Below are 17,846 nucleotides of genomic sequence, written 5' to 3' on the forward strand. Positions count from 1 at the left end.
GAACAATTGTACCATTTAGTCAGATGTAGACATAGGCCTTATGTTACCTAAAGTTGAGGTTATCTATGCTTAGGTGCATGCTACTGCCTGTGCCCCTACCTACACTAATTAGTGTTTGTTCTTCATTTTTATTTCCCTCCCAGATGTGAGAAACAACTTGCATGCTTTCAGAAAACATTAAAATTTAGCCTTGGAGAAGCCACTGCTTTGGCATTTCATTGCCCTATAATCAACTTGACTCCATGAAAATGTAAGAAAAAAATATATAGTCCTCAGCTGCAGGCTTCTAAAGACACGGTGAAACATTTGTTACTAAAGAAAACATTTTCATTACACTCAGTGTTCTCCTATTTACATGTTTCCACTTAAAACTTGTTATTATAATAAGTCAAGGGTCTTTATATCTATTCTTGTGCAGCCCACCCACCCCCACCTCAACAACCCCAGACTGCAGCCTATTAACGTAAGCATGCTTTCGTCTAGCCTTTTTTTCTTTTTTTTTTTTTGTCTGTAACATCTGCATTTCTTAATGCTAAAAAATAAGAAAGAAAGAAAAAAGCCATCTGTTTACTTTAGTATCTTTATCACATAAAATAACTAAAATGCATTACTATACAACATGCAATTTATATCATGAAAAGTTTTATAGAAATACAATTAAGAACAGAAATTGTTTTTCTTACAGTTACCTTTTTCCTTCCACTTCTCTTTCCCCTAGTGTCCTTCCAGACATTAATGCCATGAAGTGAGGCAAATGCTTTTGAGTTCTTCATAAGTTTACCAAAGTCAGAACTCCATGTGTCCCACTTTTTCTTGTACAGCCATATTTCACAAAAGCTATTAATTCTTTTTAATCTCACATTTATTCACTAATTTCCATGTCGCTGGTGGTGTTCCTGTTCATTTCTATCTCCCAACTCCAGACTCTGGTTCAATTGTAAGGTACTCCCAGTTCTTTTAATCAACTCCTGTGCATTTCTCTGTCTTTCAAGCATTTTTCTCTGGAACATTGGAAAAGGTTTCAGTGGCAAAGTCTCTCCATGTGCATTTTATCAGAAGAATGAGAGTGTCCCCAATTCAGTACTCTTTCCTCTTTGTACCTTTAAGGCCATTTTCATTCCAGGATAATATTGATAGGGTAGCCATTATGATAAGTTATTCTTCCTCTTCTGTTTTACATGACAGTTTGTTTAGAATGGGTACCTCCAACGTTTGTGTTACTTACAGACACTCATGTTTGGCAGGATGTCTTTTATTTAGTTGTTTCTTGTTATCTCCATTTGAACCTATGTTATATTTTCAAGACTTTTGTTTTAATAAAAACTTAATACAGTTTCAGAACAATACTTAACCAATTCACTTAGAACAAACACACAAAGCTATGTATATCTTCACAAAATTAAGTTTAACCCTCCAGATAGGAAGAAGTGGCCCAAATCAACAGCTGCACCCATGGGCATTACTTATCCTAAAATTAAGTTTAGTATTACTAAGTGCATATTGCAGTCTATGCTATGACTTACACTGATTGGTGTTTGTTGTTTTCTTTTCCGTATTTGCCTCCCAGATGTGAAAAACACCCTGTATGCTTTAAGAAAACATGAACGTTTAATCCTAAGAACTGGCTGTCTTTAAATAAAACTAAATTGTACACTGTTTCATTAAATGCATTAAAGTAATAAAGCTACTAGGGATGTTGCTATCTCTTATTCACTTCCAGTAATTTCAAACTTTTGAACTGCTTGCCCATTGTACCTTTAAATTTTGCATTTCCCATGGCAAAGAATGCTCAGAACTTTCACATTTAATTTCTTACAGCTGCAGGGAGCTCATCTCCATGAAAACACAGTTTACAATGAGAGAAAAAAAAAAAAAACAGCTAACTACTCTATATATGCATGAAGGAATCTTTCAGTTTCACTCAGCACAGAACAGAATGCACAGCTGCTTTCGTCTGCAGACTTCTTGACACCTACTGAACATTTGCTAATGGAGAAAAACAAGCTAATATCATTGCTTATGCAAGAAACTTAACACTTCTCATGGCTTTCATCATTTGCCTTATTCTTAAGCCCACTTACTTACAAAAACACTTGTGTATAGATTAAGCCAAGGACATTAATTCAGACATTCGGTTTTGCAAAAATAAGAGAAACCCTCTCAACTCTACATATAGTATTATCATTGCACTTTTACACCCTGCATCCACCTGAGCAGCCCAGGATCACATTATATTTACTTAAACTTGTTTTTGTCAGGCCTTTCTTCTCTATTTACATTGTAAAGCGTCTCTTTCTTACAAGTAAAAAAAGTACTTGTTTCCTGTAATGTCTTTATCACATACAACAGTTATTGACAAGACTCCCTCATCTCCACATTTGAGATATTCCTGACTATCTACTACACAAAGCTGCTTAACTTTATAATGTGCAATTGATAACATGAAATGTTGTATACAAATACTATTAAGAACAAAAATTGTTTTGTTTAAAGTTACTTTTTTCATTTTAGTGTCATTCTAAACATTTAATTATGTAAAGTGGAATGTATGCTTTACAGTCCATCCACAAGTTTAACAGTCAACAAAAGTCCAGTCTTTCTCAGCCACTTTTTCTTGCAAAGCCATATTTCACAAATGTGATTGGTTTATAGTCTCACATTTATTCACTAATTTCAGTGTTGCTGGTCTTCTTCATGTTCATCTCCATCTCCCAACACCAGCCTCTGGTTCAAATTGAAGGTACGCCTGACACTTCTATTCAACTCCTGTGCTTTTCTTCCATCTCTCAAGCATTGTCCTTTAGAACATTGGAAAAGGCTTCAACAGCAAACTTTGTCTCTGAGCTGTATTGTAAGAAGAATGAGGCACAGAGTCTCCAAATCAAGTACTCTTTTCCTTTTTGTCTGTACCTGTAAGGCCATTTACATTCCAAGATAATCTGGATAGTGTAGCCATTTATGTTCGATGACTAACGTTTTGTTGGATAAACTTTTGTATTTCCTCCTTAGTATGTTCTGCATCAAAAATGTCTTTGATTCTACAGGAAAAATATTCTGAAGACAAATGGATATAGCAGCTTGAATCTCATATCTGCTCCTCAACATGCCCTGATTACTAGGATTACTTTGCTTCTCTTCTGCTTGGTGTATAGTGAATAATCTTTTTCCAAAAACATTCTGCTGTCTTCAACTTTTAATATTTTTCTCTTCTTCCAGTTTTGTCAGGCTCAACTCTTTCTTCTGGTATGATTGCATCTTTACTAATATATGTCTTGGCTGCTTTCTTAAGGTCAGGTTTGGCGCATGCTCTTTCAGTTAACAAATCCTGCTGCTGAATACCAGTCCAGTCAGAGTTGGATCCAGCACTAGGAAATGTAATGTAAACCACGTAAAATTTGAAGAAAGTAGCCAGGGATTTGATATGATGTCCACAGGACTGGAACAGAAGCCAAACAGCAGGCAGCCAGCTGAAAAAAGATGTGGTGTCTGCAGGATCAGCCAGGGGACCAGAGTGGAATAGAAACAGTGAGTGCAGATTCCCTAAGCAGAACTTATACATGTGTGTGTGTGTGTGTGTGTGTGTGTGTGTGTGTGTGTGTGTGTGTGTGTGTGTGAAACCTTGTACCTTTGTTGAAGGCGACAAGAGCCTGAATCCTTTACACCAACTACCAGACAACTCAAGGACATACCTCTCAACCTCTTAGCACAAGAAATCTGGACAAGGGCAAAAATACTGGGGGACTAAGGCCCGAATATAGGGACAAACTTTAAATTCTGCTGTTATAAACTTAGAAACTTGATAGAATAACAGTGTTTGTGTTAGTATGCATTTTATAAAGGATTTGAAGTCTAAAATTCAGATGTCTGTCATTATTTAGTGACTTTAGTCCTTGATGATTTGTCAGAAAACCAACACATTTAATGAGGAACAGACCAAAAATACGAGGCAAAAATCTGGACTGTTGAGAAGTTTGCTCAAGGAATTATGAGTTTCAGTGCATTTTCAAGGAACTGTGAGTTTCAGTGAATTTTCAAAGAAATGTAAGTTTCAAGGGAAGAAATGTTACTGTTGCTCATGCTAAGTCTGTTTTTAATGTGCATTTGTTTTATTTAGCAAGTCAGTGTTTGTGCTATAGAAATTGAAAGCAGTGTTAGTAGCACAGCAGGAAGTATACTTGCCTTTAATGCAGAAGGCTGTGGGTTCTTCTCCCACACCATGTAGATGAATTATTGATACTGTGGTGCACTTTAAGGGGGGGTGGGGGTGCTGCAGTCCTGATTGTGCCCTTTGGATGAGATGCCTAGTAACTATGAACCTGTTGTTGGTTTGTTAGCCATTCTGTGTTGTAATATTACTAGTTTACTGCTTTTTTTAAATGTAACATGGGCAATTTATTCTTCAAGGGCAGCAGTTTGTAGATGACACTGAAATGTAAAGTTATTTGCCAGCCACAACCTCATTAGTTACAGATCTCTTTAATGTGGAATTCTTCAGATGACTTTTACTTCTGCAGTTATTGTGCATATTGACTGATATTGGTGGATAATGACAGAAGTTTGAGTGGCATTTTATGGTTGAAATGTTCAAGTAGCTTCAGTTGCAGAGAAGGTCAAAGAGAAGAGATTATGCTGGTTCGGACACATATGCAGAAAAGCAGAAATCAATCTGGTCAAAAAGATTTAGAACAAACAGGAAGGAGGCAAGAGAAAACAAGGGCATCCAGCAAAGAGATGGATCATCTGTATGAGAGAAGGCCTGTAACAGGCATGATAGTCAAAGAAGGTAGGATACTGGCATTGAATCGAGACAGAGGTGACAGTTGGAACAATACAGGGGGTTGATGATGATGATGGTAAACACATTTTAGTAGTTATTCAGTATTGTGACTGTAATAAAAGTCTCTTTCTTAATGTTATTACTGTGTTTGTTTCCTTTTGTTACTGCTGTATGGAATATTTAATTAAATTCCTGTTAAGTCATTTGTCATAGTATGAAAGTGCTTTTTCAGTCTGACCTATAAAGTTGTTAAATATAAAATGTTACCTTTCTTGTACTGAATTGAATTGCTGCTGTTATATGTTTTTCTGAATAAAGGGAATATATTTTTGTTATGACAAAAATCATTTTATATTACTTTACAGATAGGTGTATTTTTATGCATATTTTTATGCATATATTGACATTATACACATTCTCCTGCACATGTATGATATACTTGATAATTGGTGTTGGGAAAAGTAACTAAATTTGTGTCGTAGATTGTTCTACATACATTTATTATTGGTATGTTCATTGATTACCTATTTATTTATAGAAAGTGCCCTCTCTTGTCACCTTAATTCCTTTTCATACATTATTCATGCATATGCCATTCTGAATTCATAGCAGTTGCTAATTTTTCTACCCCTTTGTCCATTTTATTCTCTGAGGGTAGTCGTTTAAAAACTTGTGCACATGTAAATATACCTCATTGACATTTATTGTAACTGTACCTGGATACTGCTACATTAAATAAAGAACACCTAAGAACTAAATGGTTTAGTCCTCCTGTTTACTCCATGTTTACACATTACAGTGGTGCAGTACTCATTTCCATACGCACGTCACTATTTCATACAATGCAGTCTTTCTTCTGTTGTTATACTCTGCCTGTTTACTTGAATTTTAAGCTACACAATCGTCAAGGCCTGCTAATCATGGAATACATAACTATAAAACGTTGTGAAGTCTTCATAATTCTGGGAATTAATACTTGTTTTCATTCATGACCCTCAATGACAAAGCTGTTAATCAGTACTGGTCAGCTGTTAGACTTTGACTATTTTCTAAGTCTTTTTTTGCTTGTCAGAGTATTGACTTGTTCTTTTATTGCTTATCTAACCCCTACAGAAATTAAATTTTGAGTTAAAAACTCTTTTTACAGAAAGTAAGTGATAAAGAGACTGCCTTTAATGTATAGCAAAGAACTAATTATTTTATTATGTTGCAGAGTGATTGCTACCACAGATTTCGAACCCCTTGATGCACGAATGGCTTTCCCTTGTTTTGATGAACCAGCATTCAAAGCCAATTTTTTAGTAAACATATTGAGAGAGAAACATCACATAGCATTGTCCAATATGCCAAAGGTATTTAAGAAGTGATTTACTTGAATGTATTTGTCCATGTATATACATACATGCAGATCTGCACGTATTTATCATAATTTACCTTCCTAAGGAGACTAGCTGTGGTGTTTTTTGGTCTGCTGCTGTCCAACTTTAAATGAAAAGATGCTGAAACTGTGTTTTATCCTGGTATAACTTAAATGTATGTTGTTTTAGTGCTTTGGTCAGACAAAAAAAATAAACATTTCACTACCCTGTATAGGCTTGGTGAGGGTCACTATAAGCCTTTTTTTATTTTATTAAAGCTTTTTCTTCTTCCAGTGCAGTGTGTCTTTTTAACATGACATTATATTGCCTTCTGTTTATTTCAGATTTGTTCCTTCTCTCTTACCTTAGGATGGCAGTTTCCCGAAAATTTGTTATTTTAGTGTCTCTAAAGCCAGCAGCAGTAGAATTTTATCATTGATTTCTGTTGGTTCTTGTTAGTTGTGAGTATATATATATATATATATATTAATGGTTAAGGTGTTTGCCTTGCAAACACAAGGTGCAGGGTTTAAGTCTCCCAAGGGATAATTGGCTAGGCCTAAAATGGCTCGCAAGGGCAGTTAGCTTAGTACTAATCTATCTATGAGCATATATATATATGTTTATATATATATATATATATATATATATATATATATATATATATATATATATATATATTTATATATAAATATATATGGGGAAATTGTCAAATAGCGATGCCTCCTCTTCAAATTTTCAGAGCTTTTGTGGACACCCCCAGAGTGTAACTGGACCCCTTCCCCCCAGCTCAGAGTGTCAGTCCGGTAAATGTCTAAAAGACAATGCTGTCTGCACCGCCCTTCAACTCTTGTTATATTATCATTTAGGACATAGACAAACATACATTAACAGAGAAGAACTTCAAATACATACAGTTGCTTTAGATGCTGATTTCCATTTTCTAGTAATTACTTTTTGGCAGTCAACAAAATTAAACTTAATAAGGCTTTATTATGTTTAGGCAATTCAGATCCTATGTCCCAATTCAGTATGTTCATTTCCTTAGTAACAGTCATTTGCTCATCTAATATTTGAGAGTGCTCTCTAGAGAATATTTAAAATCTGCCAACTTATTATACTTCCAAAACATATGTTCCCAATTACCTCTTTCTTCCCCCATCACACCTCCAACATTTCCCATTTACCTGAGGGAAAAAAATCTTTGAAATTGGCTTGGGGTATAAAATAACTATGGAAACACTTAGAAGCAAAGATCCTAACTCTTCTGGACTTTGTTGCATACTTGGGAACCGTACTTATGTCCTCACATTGTTCTTTGGTAAATTGCTTTTCCAGTCTGCCTTCCCAGTCTTTTTTAACCTCCTCTGATTGATTCTTGTAGTTATTATGTAGTAGTTGTATGACCTACTAATATATTTTCTAGAAGAGCAGCTTCTGCTCTAGATTCAGCTAAAAACTCTACCAGAGCATATGTTTTCCCTAAGATTCCTCTTCCCCTTTCTGTTTGCCTATACTCTGACGTCAATCCCTGGTAGAGAATGGATTCTCTAGCCTGCAATCCAATTGTCTTCTTGACCTCATTCCACCATATATCTCAACCTCTCAGTGCCAGAAGTCTGTACAAAGCCAGAAATAATTGGGGGGGGGCAAAGGCCCCAAAATAGGGACATATTTTAAATATTGCCCCTTTAAACTTAGAAAGTTGCTAGAGTAACAGATAATGTATTATTATATACTTTTTCTGAAGGATATGAAGTGTGAAACTCAAATACCAGTCATTATTTAGTATTATTTAGTGACTTCAGCCCTGAATGATTTACCAGAAAACCACAATTTTTATGAAGAAAAGACCAAAAATCTGGACATTCTGTGAAAATCTGAACAGTTGAGAGTTATGCATTCCACTCTGTTACCTTTCCAGCTCTAGTTACTTGCTCCCAATATCTTGGTTCCTTTGTCAGTTTTCTCCAGTAAATTCCAGCCCATTCTTGCCTTTTTTTCTTTACCCTTACTTGCTGTCATCCTAATTGGCAAAAGCTCCTTCCTCTTTTTTCATGTTGGCTTAGTTCGTAAAATACTTTCTGCTACCTTATGAATGTAATATTCTGTATGATTGTTGCTGTTCTCCTTAAGGATCTGCATCCAAAATCCCACTCTCTCTCTATTTATTGCTTGAACTTCCCCTACCCTGCTTCACCATCACCCCTTTCCATTTTGAATTATACTCTTCTGCTTATGTTATGTACATAAGCCTTAACTATGTAGCTGTAAAATATTCCCTCATATCAGGTAATCCTAAACCACCATGTTCTATTGGAAAGATCAACCTATTCTACTTGACTCTTGCCTTGTTCCCCTCCCAAATAAATTCCTTCAACTCTTTACTAATTATTGTCCTTGATTTCTCCTCTGATTGATAAAAATATGCCCAACTCTTATGTAAAACTAAGGGTACTAAAAACATTTTCACTGCTTGTATCTCACTATCCACATCCATAAGAAAGAGATTAGAGTTTCTCAGATTTTTGATTTATTTTGTTTAGTCTCTTTGCACATATCCTTAGCTGCCATAACAAGAGCTTTTTAAATATATCCTTCTAAATACTTCATCTTATCATGTTACCTTAAATATGGGTATTGCTGAAAAATGCATATGTGGGTACATAATTTACGGCTAAAGCATTTGTATTATCATTAATTTTATATCCTGAAAAGACTTGAAGTTGTCTCAAAATGTTCTACATCACCAATATGTCCTTTTCTGGATTTATCAGTACATAATATCATCTGCAAGTAAAGCCAGCTTTTCTTGATCACCATACTAATTACATCTTTGAATGTCTGAGTCCCTTGTTTTATTTGCCAATGGCTCTAAATAGAAAACAAATAACAAAGGGGAAGAGGACACCTGCCTGGTTTCTCTGTTCAAACACAACTGACCGAGAGGAGCCTTCCAACTTTAATTCTAGCTTCTGATCCTTCACATATCCTCCTAATCGACCTTATTATTGTATCAGGGGAATGCAAATGCTTCCATTGCTTTACTCATAAAATCCCAGTTTACTCTGTTCATTGCTTTCTCTGCATCAAGATCCACCAACAACAGTGGCATTGTTTTACATTCTGCTTCCGTGTGGATCATCGTCATTCTGTTAATGTTGTCATATGTTTGCCTCCTCTCCACATGTGCCATTGTTTTAGCTAGTATCGATATAAACACTTTACATTCATGGTTTAAATTTGAAATGGGTCTTTATGAAGCTGGGTCTGATGGATCTTTACCACCTTTATGCAATACAGCCACCACAGCTTTCTTCCAAGATGTTGTGCTTCCCCTCTGTTTAAAATACTGTTAAACAAATATGTCCAGATCTTTATCACTTTTCCCCCAATAACTCCCATACTTCTACTGGAACACCATCTGTTCCTAGAGACTTTCTTGAAGATTGATTATACAGCACCTTTTCTATCTCATCTACTCATATCTTAACTGTTAGTTCTTGAGCCTCATCTGTCTGTAACTTTGGCATGGCTTAGTGGTGAAGTGCTTTGAGTGTGGTGTACAGGCTCCTAGGTTCAAGACTTCAGACTGACATTTGTCAGGCCCCAGTGGCCTAATGGATAAGGCATTGGCCTCCTAAGCCAGGAGTTGTGGGTTCAAGTCCCATATGAGGTGATATAATCTAACCCAGAGACTGCCCATGCTATGGAATAGACTTCCCTTACATGTCAAGCAGAGCACCCCACTGGCCCTCTTCAAGAGAAATCTTGATAAGTGGATGGGAAATAGAAAATTCACCCCGGGATCACTCCAGTGGCTCTACTCGACAGAGGGACTAGGAACTAAGGACAGGTGGCACGATGCCAGGGTTATCCTATAGGCTAGGTTTGCAAAGGCTCCAGGTCCATTAGCCTAGTACACACCTATGTCTTCCATAAATATTCCCATTTGTGCTGTTTCTTGATTTCCACATTTGTCTGCTTTATACAAAATTTCAAAAAATTACAAAAATATCTCTTAATAACTCAACAGAGTTTTTCTTGTTACAGGCTTCCTAAGTTTGCCAACAGCTCTTTCTGTTTCTGTTGCCGAAGTCATTGTATTAAAAGTTTTTATGATATGGAGTTATAAAAAATAGTTGCTTAGCCACAATCTTTCTAAACTCATGCATATTATCCAGATGCTCCCTTATTTTCTCATTAGCTCTTTGCAGTTGCATCTCTTCTTGTTTTGGGAGATTCCTCTTATTCTGTAGTACTTAACCTTTGTCAGCCCCTCTAAATAAATTATATTAGTATTTATCCAAATCTATGTCTCTTTTATTTCAATCCTATTTTAAAACTCTTTTTTTCATTTTATCCAACTCCCTAGCTATAAGCGTTAAACCTATTTCTGTATTCCCTAATAACTTTATTTATTTATTTATTTAACATTTGTTGACCGGGAAAGTCCGACTAGGTTCCACAGATCCTGTTTTCAGCAGAGGCCCAGGGAGAAATGCTCCGGAAGCATGGCTTTAGAATGTGGGAGGAAACCGGAGTACCCGGAGGAAACCCACGCGAACGCAGGGAGAACATGCAAACTCCACACAGAAGGCACCCCAGCCGAGAATCGAACCGGAGAACCTGTTGCTGTGAGGCGACAGCATTAACCTCTGCGCCACTCCTAATAACTCTTGAATAATTTCCACTATCTGTCCCTTAAATTCCTCTCTTTTAAACAGGTAGTTGGAAAGTGCCATTCTCTTATTTTTGCTTCATTACTGTGCATTTTTGGTGCTGTGGTAGCGTTGTCGCCTCACAGTAAGACGCTGTCCGGTTCGATTCTCAGCTAGAGCGTCTTCTGCGTGGAGACATACATGAATGGGCGTACCTTCGTTGAAGGTTGTGCATCAGGGCTGGTAACTCTGCACGTAAAAATCACCTACCAATCATTAGCGGACCGGAGTTCCGCTGTGGCGACCCCTAACCGGGAAAAGCCGAAAGACACAACAACTGTGCATTTTTATCTTAGTTTTTATCTGTGCATGATCTGAGATAGTTATTGGGTGTGTGTCAGAGTTTTCAATTAAATGTACATGTTCCTGTGAAATATAATTTGTGTCTAGTGTAGCCCAGTTATTGTACATTTTGACATAATATGTAAATTCGTCCTGAGTTCCTACTACTGAATTCACATCGTCAGTACCAAATATTTTCATAAATGTCTTCAGAAATCTACCCTCTTTTGTTGTATTTTCCCTTTAAGTCCCACTGATATATCCGCACTGTAACAAATCAGATTCCTTTCCCCACCTATAAGTAATATTCCTTGCTGAAAGCTAATTATTTCTCCAAAATTTTTTTTTAAACTCCTTCTTTTAATTTCTCCAAGACTTTTGGGTTTCTGATCTCATGACAGGAATGGATCCCATTCCTAAGTCAAAGTGTGATTCAAGTTCATGAAATTAATATTGTTTCAGTCTTTGATGTTAGCCAGTAGTGCTCTTCACAGCACCTGCAGTGTGCCCGGTAATGACTTCTCCTGCAATTCGTACAGTTACATGCATCGGTAACATACTTAAGTACGATTGTAAATTCTTTTTTATAAAGCCTGTTTCTCTTACTACTATTGGAAGTATCTGCATTTCCGTCTTCCACATTGCCCTCATTTCTGCCTACAAATCCAGGTATTTTATGACTTTGTGTTTCTCTGTACATAAAACACTGTAGTCGCTGGGTGTAGCAGTTTCAGTGATTAATGCTATTTTTTTTCTTCTTTTCATGGACTACTTTATTTGGTTTTCTCAGTTCTATTTTTTTAACTATTTGTAATGGGTGATCCCACGTAATATAAACTTCATCACTTCTATAATGCTTTGTGGCTCATGTTTCCAGTGTTTTTCAGCTACTTCAGTATTATGTTTTCACAATCCTCAGTGCAACAGTCTTGCTACATTATTATGCTTTTCAGTATGCAGTCCATCTGCCATTACTATATCACAAACAGCAACAAGATGTGCAGCTGTTTTTTTTTACACAACCTACATTTGTTCAATGGACTTTGTAAACCACCATGTATGTAGTCCACTATCTTGGACCGCCAATATTAACCTTTCATCTTTTGGTTTAAATTCACCTCTTCTTAACCATTCCTGCATTCGATCCTGAGAAACATGAGGTTGTTCCAAGAGTTTTCTATACTTGAAACTGTAATTATGAATTTTCCACATTTCTTGCCTTCTCATCTGATCCTTCACCTTATATTCTTTCTTTTGTTTTGTGGCACATGCAGTTGCTGCCTGATTTTTACCTACTTCTTGTTTGATTTCTATTCTTGCCTGATGGTGATATGCTTCTGCTAAACTGAATATAGAAAATAAATTAAATATAGAAAACCTGGATATATGTACACCTCCCTTATCTAATGCAGAAATTATGCTTGCAAAACTAAAACTTAATTCCAAGAAGAGTGTAGCTATAATCGGTTGTTATATACCCCCCTGGCAACAACTTAGATACTCTCAAAACTCTACTTGAAGCTCTAAGGCCCTCCAGCATGAAACCATAATGTTAGGGGACTTTAGCAGTGACTGGTTATCTTGTAATTCCAATTCTCCTACCAATTCCATCAACATCTATGGATTTTCCCAGCTTATCCAAACTCCCATTAGAATTTATAAAACAACCAAGAAACAGTCAATTCTTGACTGGATATTGATTAATAAACCAACGCTTATCTCCCAATCAGGCTATCTCCCAGAAAGCTTGAGTGACCACTAACCCACATTTATGATAAGACATCGCACTACCCGTGAAAAACTCACTATTTTCCAAACTATCAGAAACAAAAAAAGCTTCAATCCAACTACCTTTATTAATACCCTAAAAACCTGCAACTGGACTCCTCTCAAGTACCTTAAATTAGATGAAGCTGTTCAATAATTCAGCTCAACCTTCTTAGATATCCTCAACTCCCAGCCCCCCCCCAAACCATAAGAATTAAATCTAACTACACCCCCTGGATGAGCAAAGACACTAGATCTCTGCTGAAATCCAGAGATAAAGCCTGGGCCCATTGGCACAAAACTGGACAACTCACAGACAGGCAAACATTTCTTGAAATCCGCAATAAAGCAAAAAAATGTGTCAAAACAGACAAAATTAGGTACTACCATGACATGCAAGCTAAATATCAAATTAATCCCAAAACGTTTTGGTCAGCAGTTAACAATTTTCTCCACCCTGGAAAATCTAGCACTCCCTCTCCATCCTTAACAGGTCCCAAACTTAATGTTCTGACTCAGTTCAACATACACTTCAATTCACTGACTCAGTTCTTAAACTTGCTAACTCCCAAAACTGTTCATCTTCTAACCCACCTCCTGATCTCCTTACTAACAGCGATGGCTTTACCTTCTATCCTGTCCCTACATATACTATTAAAAAACTCCTCAAGAAATTAAAGCACACCACTTTAGCTGCTGTCAAACTGCCAGCTGAATTCCTAAAAATAGCTGCTGATGATATTGCATAACCAATATCTATTCTTATCAACCACTGTATATCAGAAAATAAAGTCACAGACATCTGGAAAGTGTCTTGCATTATTCCACTTCATAAAGGGGGTAGCTCAAAAGAGTTAACCAACTATCACCCCATAGTCATACGCTCACCCCTGTCCAAAATACTGGAAAGGTGTATCCACTCTCATATTATGAATTACTTTACCACCCACAACCTACTCACTAACACTCAACATGGCTTCAGGCCATACCATAGCAACACAACAGCCCTCATGTCATTCACACATATAGTCAACAAGCACAGAAATAATGGTAACTTTGTGCCCACTATCTTTCTGGACCTCTCTAAGGCATTTGATATTGTTAACTACAACAAACTCATTTCATCCCTCTCTGAACTGAACCTTAGTAGACCCACTATTAACTGGTTTCAAAGCTATTTAACAATCTCATTTCTTCCCTCTCTGAACTGAACCTTAGTAGACCCACTATTAACTGGTTTCAAAGCTATTTAACAAACAGGCAGCAAGCAGTGCAGTGGAAACATGAACTCTCTCCATTACTACCTGTTACACTTGGCGTTTCCCAAGGCTTCATCCTTGGTCCGCTACTCTTTTCCATATTTACTAATAACCTCCACTCCTCTTATCTACATGCCTCAGTCATCCAGTAAGCTGATGACTCAGCACTAATCTATTCCTCTCCTTCTCTCCAAGAGCTTCAGCTAAAAATACAGGCATCCTTCATCTCTGTAGAAAAATGGCTTAGCAACTCTAAACTAATACAAAACCCATATTTCCACCAACTAACCTCATCACTCATGCAGCCACTTTCACAATCGCATCACTCAGCAAAACCACTATCTCTCCTGTCACCCACACCAAATTACTTGGAGTTGAAAGAGACTGCTACCTTAGATTTGACATTCATATCTCACTCACCATAAAAAAGTACATACATAACTAGGGGGGCTATATAGAAACAGGCAATTTCTCACAAACACCACCAAGGCAAAAATCACTCAAACACATCTCTTGTCTACTATATGCCTCCCACATCCTCAAAAACCTCAGAAAATCAGACATTGCTAAACTTGAAACCTGCTATAACAGAATTGCAAACTTTGTCTCCAATAGCCCTCATCTCACACGCCACTCTTTAGTCCTAAAAAGACTTAACTGGCTCGAACTCCCCCAACTTCTCTTCTTCAGCCAGTTCATATTAACCCATAAAATACTTTACTACCCAGAGAAAACCCCAGCATTACAAAACCTAATACATCCTTACACCAGTACTAGGGTCCTACGCTCCAATAACAAACTTCTCCTTCAAGTTACTAAACCCAACAACTCTGCTGGATCTTCCCTGTACTCAAATTTTATAGCCAAAAAGTGGAACACTTTGCCCACATATATAACTGCAGTCTCCTCCTTAACACAGTTCAAAGAATCCCAAAAATCTCACTTACAGGCCAACTGAATATGTAACTGTAACTCCCCAGGCTAAATCTCAGGTGGCACAGGGTTGCCTCTCCTACATTCCTATTAGGCAGTTATCTTCCCTTCAGCCAGAATCTCTTCCTCTTCCTTTCTACAAACTCTTTTTGTCGTAAGATTAAGCCCCAGAGTATTCTCTGCATTTCATTTATACCACCCTACTATTTGCCATTTAGCTACACAATATTAATTGTGTCATCCTCCTGAAAGTAGAATGTATACTAACCCAGCTTAACAGTGTTATATATGCAGTTTCACCCCTCAAACAGAATAGTATCTCTAAACTCTCCTAAATACAGTGATATCAACTAAGATGAATGCCATTAAATGTCTTGATATATAAGTATCTTGCTTCTGTATCTGGGAAATAATGTAAAAGACAAAAATGTCATGCTTCTGTACCTGTGTAAATGTACTCTATTATGCTTAAGTTGTGTGTGTTTTGTTATATGTGGAGCATTTCCCCCCGGGCTTCCACTGAAAAAGTACCTGCGTCCAGTCAGACTTTTCTGGTAACCAAATGTAAAATAAATAAATAAATAACTGAATGGGGAAGTCATCTTAGACTTATTCTCCTCGCGTTAAAAAACTTTCATTATGTTTGGGTCTTGTGAGGTCAGCAGATATGTATGCAGTCCCACGATTGCAGATCTATATATGTGTAATCAATTTAGAGGAGGCCCATACGTCCTTTAGAATGGGGAATATAGAGTCTTGGTATGCTCTGATTTTCATAAATCAGTTGATGAGCATGAAACATCCTTCTTGTTTTCCTGTCCAACCTATCCAGTACATTTTTGGGGCCAGTCAGTCACTCCAAAACTGTAATTTAGGAAAGGAAGAGCAAATTGGTTTACAGCTTAGACTTTATTCCTAGGTGTCCGTGCTGTTTTCAGTATTAATTTAAGTCTTCTAAATTATTCCTTACTAAGTTTTATTTGCATTTGTACTTGTTTTATTGTTGATCCTTCATCACCTCCCCAGTATTTATATATTCCCTCTTGCTCAAGTTTTTATATCACATTCTTGTCCCAAACTGGTGATGTTATGTTGTCCTATCCCGCCTTCATTCTTACTGGTTGGGTTCTGAGCCGACCTTGGCTCCGACTTGGCTGAATACACCAGCTCGAAGTCTTTCACTTGGCTTGTGGCTGAATAGGTATCCCATCATGCTGTGGTGTAATTCACCAGATCTCGTTTGCCCCTTTACGAGTTCAGATGCTCTCTCCTTGGCCGTGGCTAAGTTAGTTTAAAACTTTATATTTTTCTTGTCATTTGCTATAATTATTAGTCTAGCTTTAGTAATATAGATTTTTTTCTCTACTGTAATGTAGCGTGTGCAATTTAATCTTGTTACTGTGTTTGTTGACCGTCGTTTAGTCACAAGGCCGGTTCTCCTTTTTCCCGTCAAATTTTTCTGTAGAATAGTTGGTTAGAGTGAATATTCTCTTGTCTGTGTGTATTAGCTCATTTTAGTTAGAGAGCTAAGTACCTGGTTAACTTAGAGGGTTTGTCTATTGTGTCTCTTGTTGTAGCTGTACTAGGTCCATTTAAGTTAGAGGGCCTAGTGCCCATTTAACTTAGAGGGCAGAGCTGCCCCCCCCCCTTCTCTTCAATAGATGTGTTGTGTTTTATTATAGTGTGTTACTAGGATATTTAAATATTTTGTGTGTTAGTTTTTCTATAGAGGTGTAGTTAGTGCTTACCCTTTTTTCAGTATTAGTAGTTGTGTTTCCTTCTTATGATGTTTATGGAAAGCAGAGAGAAGGAACCTAAGCCATCAGGCTTTAAAAAGTGCCAGAAATGTTCACAAACAATGTCAATTACTGATGGGCATAATACTTGTGTTTATTGTTTGGGGGCCATTCATCTCCAAGAGACATGTATTTTCTGTTACTCCTTCAGCTCCCGTGTCTTACAGGAAAGAAAGAACAAGCTAATTCTCAAAGGACTCCTGAAGCCTTCTTTTGATGAAGCTTTACAGAGTACATTTTCTGCAAATAAGTCCCCTTCCTCTAAAAGTGACAAGTCTACAAAAAGACCATCTTCCTCTTCCTCTTCTTCGACTCATTCGGAGCCACCTCAAAAATTGGCCAAAACTTCAGAAACATCAATCTCCTCTGCTTCACAGCCCTCGGAACTGAGAGAGATCATTGAATTGGATAAATCAAGTCCTTCGGCTCCATGGCCTTTGGAGCCGAAAGAGACTACCTTTCAGAGCTGGTCCACTGAATTAGTACCAGTATCCCCTACCTTGCGATCTCCCATATTGCAGAGATCTCGCTCACCAACCCTCTCCTCCAGGTCCTCTAGGAGCTTGTCGGGCGATGACGTGGACAGAGTGGTTCGCAGACTTTTTAAGTCGCTGGCACTCGCTAAGTTGTATTTGGCTCTGACCCAACCGGTTTTTGGAGCTATCCAAGACTATTACATCCACGACTATTCCTTCTCTGAGCCAAGCTGTATCTTTGGAGCCAGAATGCCAGATACCACTCGCTGTAGACTCTTCAGTTCCGAGATCCCTCTAGGAGATTTCGGAACTGATCCCTGCTCTGACACTCTCGGTGCTGTCCAGAGTGTCTAGGATCTGTAGTTCTCCGGTCGGCTCAGGGGGGTACACTCGGACCAGAGTTTCTTTGGTTCCAAGTTTACCTCTCAGAGCTTTGGCTTGGCTCCTACATCAGCCTTGGAGCCAGTCTGCGTGGAG

At 37.5% G+C, this 17,846-nt stretch overlaps 1 protein-coding gene across 1 annotated transcript in view; it reads left to right on the forward strand.

The window, feature by feature from the left end:
- Positions 1-17,846, forward strand: part of LOC122795779 (endoplasmic reticulum aminopeptidase 2-like) — a 1,481,589-nt gene that overhangs the window by 47,616 nt on the left and 1,416,127 nt on the right. The window contains exon 2 of the mRNA XM_044064110.1: positions 5,991-6,129. Coding sequence (XP_043920045.1) covers positions 5,991-6,129 — 139 coding nt within the window. The remainder of the gene's footprint in view (positions 1-5,990; positions 6,130-17,846) is intronic.

The sequence above is a fragment of the Protopterus annectens genome, chromosome 2.part2 (assembly GCF_019279795.1).
Source record: "Protopterus annectens isolate FY-2018-M chromosome 2.part2, PAN1.0, whole genome shotgun sequence".
NCBI lineage: Eukaryota > Metazoa > Chordata > Ceratodontiformes > Protopteridae > Protopterus > Protopterus annectens.